Genomic DNA, 17,983 nt, shown 5'->3' on the forward strand with positions numbered 1-17,983 from the left:
AATTTACGCCGCGTCACACCGTTAAACAAATGGGCCCGTGGGCCGGTTCGAAAGTTTCCAGAGAGTTCGGATAGAGCAAGTATTACTTTTTTTTTTTTTTTTGAAAAATAAACTATCTAAAGTCTCTAAACTAGACTGATGTAATAGTTCATTAGTCTACGCTAAATAAGCAGTGAGCTCTTTGAATTTTATTTTAGGTATGTAGCAATTAATTAATTAACAATAAATTTTTAAATAGAATTTTAATTTATAACGAATTAGTTTTTAATTTGAATTGAAAAATATTATGAAAAAAAAATGAACTAGCTAGATTAATCTATCTAAAAAGTCTCTATAACAAAAATAAACATTGATCTTTCTGTGTGTGAATAAAAATGTTGATTTGGATAAATTGTCTTGTAAGTAATGTAATATTACTTTATTTGTGAACGATTAGTTTTTATTTGATATGAATATCAAAAACAAAGATTTGGCGTGAAAATTGAAAATCAATTCACTCCGTATCAAACCAAAGAAACTAACCTCACTTTAATACTTAAATTTGACTTGCAATTTAATTTGGTCCCGAATTTGACAGAATGTATCAAATTATTCTTCAATATACTTTTATCATTAAGCTATTAATTGAATATTGATTTGAAGTCTAGACTGATGTTTATCGTGTTGGAACAGTGAAAATAATGTTTTTGTTTTGAGAAAACAATGAGACTAGAAATGACATAAATGACTGCCAAAAGTCCAAAACCAAGACCAACATCATTTCCAATAATTTTAAAAAAAAAAGTAAAAAGGAAAGAAATAAAAAAATTAAATAATTTTTTTAAAATATATTTAGATAAAAAATAAGTAAAAAAATTGTTATAAAAAAATAATTTTATTCTTGTATTATAAAATATATTTAAAAAAGAGAATAATATTAGAAGTAGAGAAACGTAATAAGTTTTCTCTTTTTTTTCTTTCTAATATTAGAGAGAAAAAAATTAATAGATCACTGAATCTCATCTATTTTTCATATTATCAACTTTTTTCTCTAATTTATAATTTTTTTTAATTAAATAATAAAAAATAATTATTTTCCTTCTAATTTTCTTTTTTTCCTTTTCTTTCCTTCTCGTTTCTTCTCAAACAAACGTAGCCTTAGAGTAACTGAAATATACTTAGGTGCTAACTTCATGTACGAAATTGAGACCAAATTAAAATGCTAGTAAAATTTGAAAAACCAAATTCAACTTTTGCTAACCAATATGGATGTGCCAACACTTTATTAATAAATAATATTAGATACACTTTGTGCGTACACATCTTTTGTATATCTTTTTTAATACATCTTCCTTTGATTAAAAAAATAAAAAAAATTATCATTTATACTATAATATATATGTGAAATTATACGAGCGTCATTTTAATTTTTAAACAACTATAAGCCAACAAGCCAATGAGTAATAGCTCAAATGGCATAGTCTCTTCATATTCAATTAAGAAGTTGCGGGTTCGAGTCTCATATCTTTGGTAAAAAAAAAAAGTATATATATATATATATATATAAGCCAACAAAAGTCTTCATCTTAATTCCTCGCCCCATCTTTAATATCCTCGGTTTTATTTTGTAAAATTAGCATATTTTGTAAAAGACGTATTCCATGTCACACGTTCAATTTTCAATTGTAAGGATAAAATTGATTATCCTATGACGAAGCTTTGAATGGTTATGTTTACTCGAGTCTTCTAACATGTTTTGTCATATTTCAATGAACTTTCCTTATGCTGACACTTGGTGTTTATAACATATTTGGTTTCTATTTTGGAACCTCAAAAGTCAAAACTATAGTTTGGACAAAGACAACAGAATCAGCATTATTCCATTTGCACAAGATCATTGATGTCAAATCAATGAACGATTAGATTAATGATTCGCCAGTTAAAAAGAGTACCACAATAATGTCAAAAATCAGAAGCAACATCTCCAGCCTAGTTCCCCAGTCCGGTTTGTCTTTAAAGAAAACTGGAGAGGCCATTCCAATTTCCTAAAAGATGTTTACATCTCTGCCATTTTCTGTTTTTCTTTTGGGGAAACAACTCTTGCCTACAAGTAATAGAAAGCCAAAAACTCTTATGACTATCTTAGTTCCTTTACTTCTGGTTCCTTGTAAGACCGAGCCTTGCCAAATTTTTGCAGAAGACGCGAAGTCAAATCAGATAAAACACGCATCAAGTATCTCATGAGTGCATTCAATTGAGCGAAAAGAATTTCCGCTAATAAATCAATTTCTGATTGGTATTGCTCGTAAATAAAAAATGCAGTGAATGCAAATACCAAACCTGCATAACACAATTCAGACTAGGTAAAAATGAAAGCTCTGGAAGCCATCAGAATGTTCTAGAGTTGCAAAAAAAGAATCCCATACCTATCCCTACAAATGTCGTCAACTTATGCGCTGACAAGATCAACTTCAGAAAGTAAAGTGGAATTGCAATCTGCATTGGAAGATAGAAAAGTTAAACCCTCCACCAAACCAAAAGATGGAACCAAGGCAGAATACATGCATCCTCAATAAAAGGATAATGCTTGCATAACGTCAACGTATAATAACAACAACTACTACTACAAAATAAATTGAATTAAATAAGGAAGAAGTTAATATCCATTTTTTTTAAGGAAAAGGAGGTCACAATTTTTACCTTGAAGAACGTCAACCAGTCTTCCCCTTGACGCAGTCTCCTTATAGTTTTATAATTGTTGTTCCACTGATTCACTGTAGTTGTAACTGAACCTTTCATTTCTGAATTAGATATCTTAAAACTAGAGGAGGATATCCTTTTTGTTTGAAACCCAAATCTGCCATGAAAGTGTCATAAAGTTAGTGCTTGTAGAAAGTTTTCCCTTTCCACAATTCTACCCCAAGACAATTTCAAAATTAGTTAAATGTAGAAATATGGCTCAACTCCTATGCTTGGCACTAATTGTGGTTAGACATGACCAGCTTATATCTTTATGCTGAGATACAGACCATATCACTCCACAATACTCTTAAGTAAATAATCCATGACCAAAAACCAAAAACGTTGTTTGGGTAGAAACTGAGGGAGGACCAACTGATGAACCATCAATCAACAAAGAAACAGACTAATTAAAACAATTCTGATATGCAATGCCAGGTGATTGAAAGCAGCATGAGTAATTTTCTAAGAATCAGACAGGAATATAAGAGCCTCAGTCTTTATGAGCATGCACTTACAGGTTTGCTGGTAGAGTACCCCATCCAAAGAGAAGAAATGTGACAAGCATCAAGAATTTGGCAGCAGATGATATAAAAGGGCTTCCAGAGAGGAAAAACCAGTAAAATAACAAAACCATCACAATGAAACATGCAAAGGATGTCTTTTCATTTCTCCACAACAAAACATCAGCCACTGAAACAACAAATGAAAACATTATTTTGGCTTGACAAAATGTTATTGCAGACGATTCAGAATAGTTTACAAATTACAGGTGTATCAACAAAGATTCAGCTTAACTATGTGGGGCACAACTTGTGATTGTAAGAACTTATTCAGAAAATAAACCCATTTGCTCATCAATTTCAGAGTTTGTCATGAAACTGTATTCCAAGTAACAATAAGTATGGAAATACCAAAAGTAACAATAAAGGAAAAATAAACTACTAATGCAATCTGGAGGATGCTGGGAAGCAAAGGTGGCAAAGTATGCAAGGGAGTGAAGAACAAAGGTTTTCATCCTACCTTTATATTAAAGAGAAACAAACAAACAAAGTTTTGGGGTGTGCTGCCAAAATTTTGTTCTCTCACGCTTTTGTTGCACCATAATTTCATAAGATCCTAAAGTCACTTCTCATTCTAAGTTTTTGCCAAGTGCTAAGCATTCCCTTTAAAAAAAAAATAAAAAAATAAAATGAACTACACAATTCAATAGGCATGATGTTTATTGTTGCAGGTGGTGCACTACAGCACTAGTACTGATGCCAGGGTTAACATAACTGGTATATGTACATGCACTATGCACATCAAACCAAATTTAAACACCCATAGTTGTTAATATCAAGTTGAGAGGAATTATCAAGGACTTTATTTTTTAAAATATTAATAGTTCTCAATTTCATTATTAGATAGGAAAAGCTTTATACAAATATGTACCATATTATTTTCTAGTGCTAATATGTATGATTTTTTATTTATTTTGAAAGAGTATTTTTCCATTTCATATTCATTCATCATCTCTTTAAGTTATGCATGGATGCAGTTCCAATAGATCAAACTTCTGGGTCATTTTCAACAGTTTTACAGTAGGAAAGAATATAGATTGGTGGCGTCTATTCTATGAAGGAAAATGGAAATTAATTTAGATTGGAGAGGGTCGTACCATAGTTATGACTAGAGATAACACATTTTAAAATAAAATTGACGAGGAGGGAAATTTAAAATTTGCAGAAGTTCAAATCAGTTTGCTTTTTGGAGACAATTGATTGTAATGAATTAATGTTGTGGTATCAGATAGAGAAGAGAAGGAAGGAATACTAATGCTAGTCTATGTATGCCATAATGAGCTTAATAGTGAAATTCAGCTAGTCCTGATGATGCATGTTTCACTTCTGTTATATGCATGTAATCACTTCCTCTCTTTCCCCATACTATGTGCTTTTTGACAAAAGTAAGCACTTCTCTTCACTCACATGAGACATTCATGACATGGGAGCTCCATCATACCATAAGATGAACCATATGAGCACCATCAACCAATGCTTGACACTTGGCTCAATGGATTGCTTTCTCTTCAATCTTTATATTTTAAGAGATTTGCAAATTATGACTTCACTATTCTAACATGATGGGCCAGAGGTCCATGCAATGTGCCTCAAACCATACCATTTAATTCAACAGTTGCTTTGCTTAGGTATATAATAACATTGTAAAATAAGAGAATGCATTATGTTCCAACCTTTTCCACCTCCAAGCAGTTTAGCTGCTTTTGACTGTTCAGTGGAATCACAGCATCCTGAAATAGATAGCTCTCTGGCTAGATGAGAGAACGAATCTATGGTTAATGCGATCCCTTCCTGTGTTATCCATATCAGGGAGTATTAAAGAAAGTAAGAGAAAAAAATTTTCAATACCATATATGAAAACTTCCAAATAGAACATCATATCTGTTAGAACAATTTTAAACTTTAAAGCAACATAGAAATGAAAAGAAAGTGATTGCTACTGGTTGATCAAGTATACTGTTTACAGCATTCATAACTTGTCAAATACTATCTAAAAAAAAGTGATTGATCAATTATAAGAATACATCTTTAATTAATGTCTTAACAACAAGATTAACAAAAATAAATGATAAAAAACTGAGATATATGTAAGAAGACCATCTACTTTAATTTTCTTGTTTCTATTGTCTGTGCATGCAGGAAAGAAGTGGCCACTTTTCTTCAGTAAGCCATCATTCCATTGCAACACATTTGGCCTCTTTGAAGGTTGCAGTCATACCCCGACATAATTCATATTAAAAAGGCCAAGAATGAAATTTAAGAGAGAAAAAAATAAAGAAAGGAGATGGTGATATATACCTCAAGGGAGATTATTGGTAAGTATGCAAGTTCTCTCCGAGCTGCGGTGCAGCTGAAAGTTCTGGTGTGTGTTGCTAACTGAAAAAAATGAACTAACAAAGGATAACTGAAGCCTCCGGACCCCAACTTGTCATGCATCCACTTTAAAACTGAGAGAACGAATTGCACCAAATTGACAGGAAGTTTGGTGAGTGGCCTACAATTAATGCAAGTAATTACGTGTCTTGGTTAAAAGCATAAGAGTCCATAAACCACCAAAAAAGAACAACCAGAAATAGTTTCTTCTGCCTCCAGCAATGAATAAAGCAGCAAGCCAGAGATATAAATATCCCAAAGAATGTCAATAAGACAACAAAGAGATAGGCCAACTTTGCTCAGTGCCTTAATGGAGGAAATATACAAGACCTAGTTTTACAAGACACAGATTATAGATCTAGAGGATATGACATATCCTAGATTGGCAGGAAAGAGCTAATTCAATGGTTTTTGTGATAGCACTTTTCCAAAGATATGAACAGAGGAAATCTTATGTTACAAAGTCATTCCCCCCTTCCCAAAACTCTCCCGAGTGAATATTGTTAAACATAAACAGAAAACATCAGAAGGATTCATAACAACCCATATATGATATATCAGAACAGGTTGCTTATTTTACCTTTGATATCCAAGACCTTCCAACAAAAGTGAGAGAAATTCCCAGAACTTCATAGGCTCAAAATTAGTAATAAAAAATGCCTGAAGATCAAAAGTAAACACCGTTATACATGAATTGAACATCGAATAACAGTGGATAATTGAATTATATTATACCTTTCCAGCCACAGAGACTGTTTGAAAGTTTAAGGCTTCTTCTGCACATATATGGGCATGAGCAACATTCTCATAAAAGGTAAAGTCTGACATATTATCGCCAGTCCCTATAATATACTGAAATGAGAAATTGTTATCGAAAGAAAAATGGATAAATAAATGAGAACATGACAGCCTGCATGCCAACTAATATGAATACACTCTTTCAATAAAGATAGTACCTACAATATTATGTTTACAAACATATGCATATGAAATGGGTATCAGCTCAAACAGCTCTAAGTCTTAAAACTTCAGTACAAAAGACATGACAGAAATATCAATCACAACCACTGATCCAGTGATTCACTAGGTCAGGTAAGCTTCAGTAAAGACACTAAGTTGAAAGGCATAGTCAGATTTAGCATGAAGGTCTTTTGTTTTCCCTCGAAATGTTAAAACCCTTGGCTTTTAGAAAAGGAAAAGGATTGGGGGGGGGGGGACTTTTTTTCATTTTTCCTTTTGAAATGACAATATCTCGGTCCTTCTTTTGGAGAAAAATAACCAAACAAGCATGAAAAGTAGAATACCAAGATGTTCCATGAATGCTAATCTGGTCCATTTGGCACAGACTTGCAAGGAGAAAATATGGAAAAGGGGGACATTTGTTAAACTAATTAGCAATTTTCATGTGTTCTGCAAAAGTGACACAAGGTATTCATTTCAAAGTTCACACTCAATAAAATGACGGAAAAGATATTTTTGTAAAGTTTATCATTACTAGTGAGAAAATTTTGTTCTGCACATTTCAGAATATCTTCTATAAAGTCCAACAAATAACTAAGACAAATTGGTGAAAGAAGTAAAACACCTTTGCAAATCCAAATCTTGCCAAGTCAAGAAAAAATGGCACAAACTCCGTGTCACCAGGTCCAAAAACATTACAAGGACGAAGAGCACATGTCAACAAGCCATCAATGTCATTGGCACTGAGGATCAATGCCTCTGCTTGAGCCTTAAAGTCACTTAACACGTTTTCAATCTGCAATTCACATCCACCTATTAACACTCATTTGTTTGTAAATGAGAAACATCTAACCCTTTTTTTCATTAAAAAATAAAGTGAGAAGCTCTCTCAACAAAGCCATACTTTCCATGGATATGGCAATGATTCATCTCCATTATGTATATCATGGAAACCATCAAATACTACATCCGCGGAGCTGTTATAAATCAGGCGTTTCACTTTACATTCTCTGCAAGCACTAATGACATTCTTGGCACCTAAACGAAATATCAAAACAAGTCAACTTCCAGAACAAAAATACAAAAATTGTACCATAATAAGAAATTTACCAATGCCAATAAACAGAAAGATGTACCTTGCACTATAAGAGTATAGCAACTATAGAAGTCATTCGGATTCAAGCCAGCAACATCCATATAAAAGACAACCGAAGCACCTTCGAGAACTGGAGAATTTGCATTTCCATAGCCGTCAGCAATATAATATATCTAAATTAGCTCTTTGTTTATTTTCGTATATATGATTATAACATGTTATCAATATTTTACGTTCGAAACATATCATAATCATAAATCTAAGAAATAAGCATTTTGTTTTTCCAGCTACAACTGCATGGCAAACGTAATTCAAAATCATGAATTAATTGAAACAGGTATACTAATAATTAAGAGAAAAAAAAACAAATCGATGTAAAGATGAATTACGATCACGTTCCTACATTACTATTCGAATCAACAGAAACATAAAAGAGGAATGATTGAGGCGTCTTGTTTTCATATATACCTTTGGCTACGTTGAGTTTATCCCTAAGTTCGAGGTGAAAGTAAGAGGCGCGAGCAGAAGAGAGAGCATCAGAGAGAAGAGCCTCGGAAGCGTGGAGCTGAATTGACTCGGCGGAATCGGCGACTCGGACGATCCAGTTACCGAAATTGAGAAGCTTAAGTACCAGCGATCTACCGAGGAAGCCTCTGCCGCCCAAAACGACGCACGTCTTAGGGTTCTGCAAATCGGCGAACCTGTCGTCCACCGCCGCCGCCATCGCCGATAAAATGAAAAACTATGAAGAAATCGTTAACGTCAATGTCGTTTCATGGTTTAATTTGTCGTTCGATTCAATGCGCAACGCATAATGATGGAAACAAAAGAAGAGAAATAAAAAAAAATATATGTGTATATATATTGGAAGAGAGAGAAAGAGAGAGAGAAGAGTTTTGTTGAATGATGGCGTGAGAAGCATATAAGCGGAAGCGTATACCCGTGGTTTCTTCTTCTTGTGGTATCTTTTCTTTGGCGCGGAAACTGTTGCTCCGCTTTATCTTTCGGAAACAGTACTCTAAACTGGTGTCTGAAAATAAAATTTTGGTGGTTTAATTATTCGTAATTAGATCTTTCCGTAGTAAAATAAAAAATATTTGGTTATTTCTAATATTTTTTATATCATCAAAAAATTAATTATAAAATTAAAAATAATATAAAAATTTAGTTATAAATTTAATAAAATTATAAAAATTAATTAAATAATTAAATTTAAATTATTAATTCAGATTTAATATATTAATAAATTATAAATTTATTACTATTCATATAAAAATATCTTTATGAAAATATAATAATTGTAATTAAATAAAGCATCTCTTAGACAAGGAAATAAGGCAGCTGAGTGAGGAGTTGAGGACCTAAGAATCTTAATTGTTATTATGCCATTAATCTTATTGATATGATTACATTTTTTTTTAATTTATTCTCACTTAAACATAATAAAGCATCCTTCATTACTATGTGAATTACTACAAAGCCACACTAATATATCATTGTGAGAGAAAAATTGAACATAACAATGGTTAGATGAAAATGGGTCTTTTCAAAATGATGATTATAATAATATTCACATCCTGATTAAAAGTAAAATTTGTCTAAAGTCACTACTATGATAAATCACTTTAGTGACTTTTGTTAGTTTGTACTTTGCCTCATTCTCATTTCTGAATAAAGTTGTTGGCCTTCTTTTGCATTTAAATGGATAAATTTAATTTTAATCTACTATAAGTGTAAAGTAGTTGTATACGTACATTTAATTACGTAATATTATATCAATAAAAATAAATATTTTTTATATTAATTATATAAATAATTATCTAAAAAAATAAATATAATTATATAAAATATTTTATAATATCAATCCATTAAAATTAAACTCTTACATGATATCAACCATCAACCATAATAATAATGATGCTAACACTAATGGATCAACTACCATTACATTTAAAGTACATTACATAATAAAGAGATACATTTTGATTTCAAACTTAATTATATATAGTAGCTAGCATCATGACGTGAAATAGCCATGTTAATGCTATAGTTAATATTAAGAAAGAGATAGTAGTTATTTTTAGATTGATAACACAACCATAATTGAGGTTTTAAATTTTAATACTCTGTTTCCGTTAGTTTATAATAAAATTAGCCAAACTAACCGTTTTTCCTCTCATGAATTAATTTCTATGTATATATTATATTATCTTCTAATTTATAACTTGGTATGATTTTTCAGATAATGAATACTCAAATATTTTACTATTATCATAATATATTATTATTATTGTTAGATGTCCATATAATTCTTTTTTCAAAGTGTCTACAAGTTATTTTTTTTAAATATTTTGTAATTTTGATAAATGTAACCAATATTAGTTAGGGATAAAAATACTATGTGTTGCCACCTTAGCTTGCAAATTTGTATGAGTAATGTCAAATGAAATATATTTGGAATATTGTATGGTTACTCACATGTAGGGATGTTCAAATCCAAACCGATTTAAATTAAACCGCTCATCCAATTCAATCCAAACCGAAAACTGATTAAAACCGCACTAATTCGAATTTGATTGGATTCTATTTTTTGCAAACTGCTGGATTGGATCGGATTTCGGATCTATTTTTGATAACCGATCCAATCAATCCAAGCCGCACAATTTGTGTTATAATATTATTATATTTACAATTATACTTATAACATGTTCAATTTGTTATACATTTTTTTATTATTTATGTATTATTATTATTTAATAAATATTTTATGTTCAAAATATTATTTATTTATTTATTTTAACTAACCTATAATTTTATTTCTATTGTTATGTTATCGTTGGCTTTTTAAGATATTGTTAAGACTTGTTATGTCATTGTTGGTTATTTAAAGTTTGATGTTGAGACTTGTTATATGTATTTAATTTTTTCATTTAAAAAATCGCAAATCCAAACCGATCCAAATCGCTTGTAATCGGATCGGATCGGATTTCCAAAAAAGTTCATCCAATTCAAACCGCACCGCACATAAATTAGGTGTTCGGATCGGATGACTATTTCCCTTAAAATCGAACTAAATCGCACCGCAAACACTCCTACTCACATGGTATCAATTATTATATTACAGTTATCTAACTTGGATTGGTCGAGTAGTCAGCTCACTCGTCCACTTAAGTAAGTGTTGGGATTCGAATTCCGCCTTGTGCATGTAGCAACCTATTGGCCAGTGACAAACCTTTAAATGAAGTTCAGATCCGCGACAGATTAATTCTTGAACTGTCGAATTGAGGAATACCGTGGGTAAGTCTTCGGTAGGCCTAAATATTTGCTGAAAAATCTAAAATTTTACTAATAATAAGTAGAACTTTTTAATTAATGCTTTAAAGACACAGTAACGGGCATGCATATCCAACACCTAATTAGGAGTGGTTATCCAACTATTCTCATCAATAATAATGCCTCCAAATATGAGGAGGAAATGGGGCAGGTGCATAAATAATATGAAATATTTTCTGTTAACAGAATACAATATTATATATATAGCACATAGTAAAGTAACTGTGTCTTATATTCTTGGAAGATGTTGATGGTGGCATTTGTCAATTGTCATTTTCTTTCAAGAGATGAAAGCAAAGGTGGTATGGTGAGGGGGATGGAGATGTCCAAGCAACCAAAAAATATATATATATATATATATATATATATAAATAAATAAATAAATAAGAAAAAAAATATTTTGGTTAGGTGAATCAATCCATCAACTTTAAAAGGTGTGAAAGCTAGTTCCACCATAACATTAGTAAGGCATATAGTGCTACTAGTCCTAAAGTTTCATAATATGATTATAATACTCCACATCAATTTGTCTTCCTCTAAAGTTACTCAAGTCACTTCTTAAATTGAAAGGACAAGGAAAATTGAATGATGGCATTATGGCCAACGGTCATTGCCAAATCAAACAAGAAAAAGAGTTAATTATAAGATCTCCATATATTGTAACAATGCTTAATTAAGTAAAGAATTCAGCTTGTTAGAAAATTATTTTAATTTTTTAATTTGTTTGTGCGTAATATATATATATATATATATATATATATATATATATATTAATTGTAATTACAAATTATGTTATTTCAAATTAAATGACTTATATAATAGTGATCTCATTTATTGTTTTAAATGCTAAATTGAATAAGTTATTATTACTTTTTATTTGGAATTAAAAGATAATAAAACGGGATATTATCTTTTGTTATTTAGATAATTATCTTTTGGATTTTATATATATTATCTTTTAGACTTTATATACTATTTTTATTTGGGTTTTAGGGTTTAATGGGTGCCATGCTCAAATATAAATAGTGCCTTCAGTGTTTCGGTCCTCAAGATACCAAAAGCCGCCTTTGTCGCTATTTTTCCATTAGAAGAGTCACAATTCAGCCGCCTATGGATACAGAAGGTTTTGGTTGAGAAAGATCAAAAGAACCAGACAATCCTTCCATCAATCTCTGATCTCTAATTCCTGATTTCTATGAGTAAAGGTATACTTCCGCATTATAATATTTTTGGTGATTCAATATGAATGATCTGGGTTATTGAAATAATTTATTCCAACACAGCTAACATGTACTTTAAAAATGAATAATGTTATACATCCAAGTCTTTTTGTTAACCAAGTTACTTTAACATAACAAAAATTAGTTATAATTAGCATTATTCTAAGTCTTATTGTTTAACTTAGTTAGATTTGGTTCATAAAAAAGACTTGGATGTATAACATTACTCTTTAAGAATATATGATAAAGTTATTAATTAAAATTTTTTATGAGAAAGATACAAAATTTAAATTTTAAATATATTTATTCTGTATTTATTAAAATAAATTATTTAAAATATTTTATTATTAACATGAACCACTCAAATTAACTGGATGTTGATAAGAGTTTAGTTGAATACATAGATAATGGTAATTGTTTCACCATTGATCAATTCATTTCAAGACACGTACATTTGAATTCAAATTTTGATTGGTTAAATTATACATTTAATATTTTAAAATTATATTTAAAATATAAAATCTTAAACTTTTAGTGAAAACTTTTTCTTTTGTTTAAAGAACACATTTTAACCAAATTCATCAAAATACTATATATCTCTAGCCCTGACATTTATTGTTTTTTTTCTCTCCCTTGTATTTACTACCATTAATTAGTTTATGTTGGTAGCTAAAGAAACAAGAATGGCCAGCATTTACTAATGTGACAAATGGTCTATAATTAGAAACTAGAAAAGTCAAAGACTACTATTTAAGTATTTAACAAAATGATTAAATCAATCTGGTGAAGTATTAATATCAGCAAACCAACTTGGGCAGATCGATTGATCAGCTTCCTCGTCTGTTTAAACAAGTGTCAGGAGTTCGAATCCCGTTTTATACATGCAATAACTCATTAACTAACAGCAGACTCTTAAATAGAGTTCAGATTCGTAATGAATTAGTCCTTGACCTGTCGAACTCTTAAAAAGAGTTTAGATTCGTGACGGATTAGTCATTGACCTGTCGGATTGAGAAATACCGTGGCTAACAAAAAAAAACTATTAATATTAGCATAATTTTTTCAATTTGAGTTATATAATCTACCAAATAGAAAAAAAAATAGTGAAACATAGAATTGGATTAAAAATGGCAATTTTTCTATTATAAAAGAAGTCATTTTCACTCTATTGAAACATACAATGCATCATAACATTATATCTTAAAAAAAAAAAAACTATCAACTCAGTATATAAAAGAAATTATAAAAAGAAGTGCATAAAACATTTCTTCATATGATCTAATGTACAATCTGGTATTCATGTCACAATAACACTATGGATCAAATCATCAAAACAGAGTTTTCTTAAGCAGCAAGCATATGCTAACATGAGGAGAGTGATGACTAATGAGATTCTTCCATTCATGATCATTTTGTGACACCAAACCTTAATCTAGTTTACAAAGATAACTCTCAATTTAACCCAAAAGAAAATTATATAATGCAAAATTATATTGAGAAGATAGCATCAAGTAAACAATATTCCCTGATGGATGCATCACCTCTAATCTATACAGCATAAGTATCCTTAGCATTTGAAAATTTATAGATAAGATATATATATGAAAAAATTTTCTAAAAATTATCCTTCGCTTGCCGGATAATTCGCAGCGCTTCTGCATCATCTGCCGTGACTGCAATATTTAACTTCCGCCGGATTTCAGTGCTAAACGTGCGAAGGAATGGATTGCAAGCCTTTTCTACCTTCAACGTAGTTGGAATCTGCAGTAACATTATCAATTTTGTCAAAGCAAAATACAAAGATCCAAAGTATACTAATAATGAACAATAGCGACAGATTCGCGAAAAGAATGCACTTCGAAACTCTGAATTACCGTCGGCAAGCCTTTATTCCTAAGGTGTGCCACATGTGCAGCATACAATTGAAGTTCCTCGTTTTTGGGTTCTATAGACAATGCAAACTCAGAATTACTCTGCAAAATTTCAAAGAACCAATGTCAAGGACTCAAGGTTTCACCACACTTAAGCTTAGAAAAGTAGCAGGGAAGATTTAAGATGAAAGTAGGAGAAACTAACCAGTGTGTGCTCATGGCCACAGTATATATTTGTATTATCCGGCAAAGACATGATCTTTTTAAGAGAAGATAACATCTGTAAACATGGATAAAATTATGGAATTGTCGAGCGAAAATGAGTCAAAAAGGCACCATACTTTTAAACATGCAATTGTATGTTTGTATTCCCAAGTTGCAGATTATTGAATGAATACAAGCTTTGAAATGAACTATGGATCGATTGTTCTCGAGTTTCCAAATCGTATACTTCCGGAAAAGGGATAAAGCAAGATATACAACAAAACACGAAATATATATTGTGAAATGCAATGACTTGTAACAGAAGAAAGAAATCCAAATCCTAAACAAAAAGGATCGAAACTAAATATAACTCAAATCAACCTGTTCAGCGGTTCCTTCGAAGAGCTTGCCACATGATAGGCTGAACAAGGTGTCTCCTGTGAAAATCGCTCCGGATCCAGGGAAGTAGAAACTTATGTGACCTGCTTATAATATACAGGTCAAGCTAAACTATTAAAAACTAATGTGAATCGAGGTGCAAATTAAGAGTTCATTCAATACCAGAGCAAAGAAATAACAATTTAGATTTCATGGAGTCAAAATTTCAAATTAGATGACGTGGGGAAACTGGTCGATATAAAATCATATTAAATAGACAAGTAGACTGAAGAAGATTAGAATAGCCAAACAAGAAAACATTGAGCTGATTTTTTTTTCTATTATCAATCGATCTTAGAAAAATAAAGTAAATAACCATACAAATCAGTTATGAATATAACCTTGGGTGTGACCAGGTGTAGCCATTATAAGGACCTCATGGCCTGCAAACATCCATGTATCTCCATCACTCAAAGAGATATCGATTCCGGGAATTTTGTCATTGTCTACTTCCGAACCAATTACCTGCAATGCAACAGGAGAAGACTTAGAAATAGTCGTAGTAAACCTCACTTGAACTCTGCCCATTACATATAGGGGGTTCCTTGTTCAGAAGGCTATATTTTTTAGGTATATCAGTGGCAATGAAGTTTGAACAAATCGATACCTAAATCTATCACCAACAACATGCTCGGTGTCCCTTGCTCAGAAGGCTACATTATTTTAATAAGACGATTTTAACATTTTGCAAAACGTGCTTCTAGAAACGTTTATTGAAAATATAATAAACTTCAGCAGAAGAAAAAGTATCATACCTTTGCCCCATACCTTTCTTTCAACTCTGTATTTCCACCAGTGTGATCATGATGGTAGTGAGTGTTCAGTATATACGTCAAATTTCGATCTTTCTTGCTCAAAACATCTATGATAGGTGCCGCTTCAGAAGGATCAACGACACCAACTGTCCCGGTGTCTGTATCATGTAAAAGGTATGCATAATTGTCCCCAAGGCAAGGCACCTGAAAAATTAAAGGAAAAAATGAGATAAGACAGGTTAATTTTCAAGCATGTTGCCTCGAAACATCTTACTAGATTATGTGACTAAATAATACTAATCCAATTGCATCATGAACCTGAAAAAGTAATAAGAGATATCTCACCAATTCAATCTGCAATGAGGAGGAAATGTTCACTACACTGCAAAACTGGTCTACTCTCAGTGACCGACTCGCTCCGCGCAGTGTTTTCAATGGTAAAGAAAAGAGTCTCATAACTCCGTATAGAAGACTCTTTCGAATGCAAAGTTGTCTCACATCCGGCCACACGCAGAAGCCATTTCTATCCTAAACCACATAATAGTAACACAATAACAAAACTATTACAAATAATTATCAATAGTCATCTCTTCGGCCAAAATAAAAGTTAAAATGGAATTAGAACAGGGAAACCTGATAGAAATTAGCTTTTTCTTATAACATAGAGACATAAGTGTTAGATTACAAGAACTAATAATCCACCAACAATGACAATAAATGCAAAAGGATAAGCCATTATATATAAACAAACCGATCAAAAGTAATGATATAACATCCTAATCATTCTCCTAAACACTAAATTAAGTAAAATATTGTTACAATCAATGAAACTAGCAATGTCAGTATGAATAATACTGATGCCACAGTTAGATAAGAATTTAAGAAGCTGCATGACAAAAAGGCCTTCAAGATTAGAACCCAATCACCTTAAAAGCTAAACTAGAAAAGGAAATCCAAACACTTCCAAAGTTACAAAACTATAATTGGAGTAAAATCAGTTCATCTTCATTCTACCAAGTACCAACCAAAGTTATAACCCTTGTAACAGGCTATAATACAATCAAAATAAGGCCGCCTCAAAATAATGAAGTAGATCATCATCAAACTCTCAAACAGAGGGTGCAGTAAGTCCCTCATAAAGTAAGGGAAAAAATTCCCAATTTTTTTTAAAAAAAAAAAAAAAGACTTCTTCACGTATATTATCTTTTTCATGAATTTACCTTCATGGGATGTAAAACAATTCCAATCTAAGACCAAAAAAAAAAAAACTTCATAACCCATCAAATGTGGTACCACAAAAATAACAAGGAGAGACAAAAGTTTTTTCCCCCCTTCTAGTGACAAACAAAAAGGAAGAACTGTTTTAGGTGTTCATATTCTCTTGTTCGTCCATACAATTCAGCACAACCCAGAGTTCTTTTTCTTCCAAAAAATGAAACTTTAGTCTTAGAATTCTCCAAATTTTGTGAAATGAAGAGAGAGAAAGAAAAAAGAAGGGAGGAGAATTGACAAACCTCAGAGGAAGAAGGGAAGGTGGGCATTGCAGAGGAAGGCTTAGAGAGCATCTCACTGCATCTGAAATTGTGATTGAATTGAATTGGAAATTTGGAATTGAAATGAATAAATGAACGAAAAGAGAGAGAGAGAGAGAGAGAGAGAGAGAGAGAAGCAGTTATGTTATGTGTTAATGTTGTAATGTTGGCACACTCTTTTAGTTTACTGTTGAAAAGGAAATTGCTTTTTCTTCCTACCACCCTTTGTCCTCCACCATCTTCATTTAAACCCCTCTTTTTTTTTTTTTTTTCCTGATGAATAAATACCCAAAATTTAATTCTAAATTTTTTTATATTGTAAACTTTGATCTCCAATAAATTTATTTAATAGTTACTTTTTTTTATTATTTTACAACCGTTCTAATTTATTTTAGAATGTGTTTGTAAAAATTTAATTTTCTTATAACAAATTATTATAAATTTATTTATATAAAATATACATTTTTAAAAATTTCTATAGAATAAACGTTTGTCAAGAAATCAAAATATCTTCTCCGAAATTCTTTAACATTAATTTGAGTTTACTCTTTTTTAACTTTTTTTTATTCTTCTAAAGTTGAAAGAATGCTATTAATATAATACCTTTGAAAAAATTTTAAGTGTACCAAAAATATTAGTGTTCCAATTGTTTTAACGGTTGATTTCAATTAATTTATATTATATATATTTTTTATAATTCATATCAACGGTTAAAATAATCGGAATACTAATATTTCTAATATATTTAAAATTTTTTCAATTTTTTTTGTAATATATTTTTATCTGACAAATTAAAGACTAATTTATCATAAATTTTAGCTTTATTTAAGAGTCTCTCAATAATTAATGAATTATTATATATACAAAATAAAATTTATATTTCTAAGACTTTAAGTAAATAAGTGAAATGACACTAGATA

The 17,983-nt window shown here is 30.9% G+C and overlaps 2 protein-coding genes across 3 annotated transcripts; both read right to left on the reverse strand.

Moving 5' to 3' along the window:
• Window positions 1-1,862: 1,862 nt before the first annotated feature.
• LOC112736795 (3beta-hydroxysteroid-dehydrogenase/decarboxylase) lies at window positions 1,863-8,788 on the reverse strand. 2 transcript variants are annotated; one of them, XM_029291397.2, is made up of 13 exons: window positions 8,651-8,788; window positions 8,179-8,452; window positions 7,751-7,840; window positions 7,519-7,652; window positions 7,240-7,410; window positions 6,390-6,506; window positions 6,235-6,314; window positions 5,580-5,775; window positions 4,955-5,072; window positions 3,237-3,411; window positions 2,680-2,836; window positions 2,406-2,475; window positions 1,863-2,319 (listed from the first exon to the last, which is right to left on the reverse strand). In XM_029291397.2, the coding sequence occupies exons 2-13, from the start codon at window positions 8,432-8,434 to the stop codon at window positions 2,117-2,119; spliced, it is 1,767 nt and encodes a 588-aa protein (XP_029147230.1). In that variant the 5' UTR covers window positions 8,435-8,452; window positions 8,651-8,788; the 3' UTR covers window positions 1,863-2,116. The 2 variants fall into 2 exon arrangements, with proteins under 2 accessions (XP_029147230.1, XP_025642180.1); XM_025786395.2 differs by lacking the exon at window positions 8,651-8,788 and having other exon boundaries at window positions 8,179-8,646.
• Window positions 8,789-13,640: 4,852 nt separating this feature from the next.
• On the reverse strand, window positions 13,641-17,320 carry LOC112736796 (probable hydroxyacylglutathione hydrolase 2, chloroplastic). The gene is made up of 8 exons (XM_025786396.3): window positions 17,046-17,320; window positions 15,877-16,059; window positions 15,532-15,735; window positions 15,118-15,241; window positions 14,720-14,820; window positions 14,340-14,414; window positions 14,138-14,236; window positions 13,641-14,024 (listed from the first exon to the last, which is right to left on the reverse strand). Exons 1-8 carry the CDS (start codon window positions 17,094-17,096, stop codon window positions 13,878-13,880), a joined length of 984 nt encoding a protein of 327 aa, XP_025642181.1. The 5' UTR covers window positions 17,097-17,320; the 3' UTR covers window positions 13,641-13,877.
• Window positions 17,321-17,983: the final 663 nt, after the last annotated feature.

This window comes from Arachis hypogaea, chromosome 13, assembly GCF_003086295.3.
Source record: "Arachis hypogaea cultivar Tifrunner chromosome 13, arahy.Tifrunner.gnm2.J5K5, whole genome shotgun sequence".
Classification (NCBI taxonomy): Eukaryota; Viridiplantae; Streptophyta; class Magnoliopsida; order Fabales; family Fabaceae; genus Arachis; species Arachis hypogaea.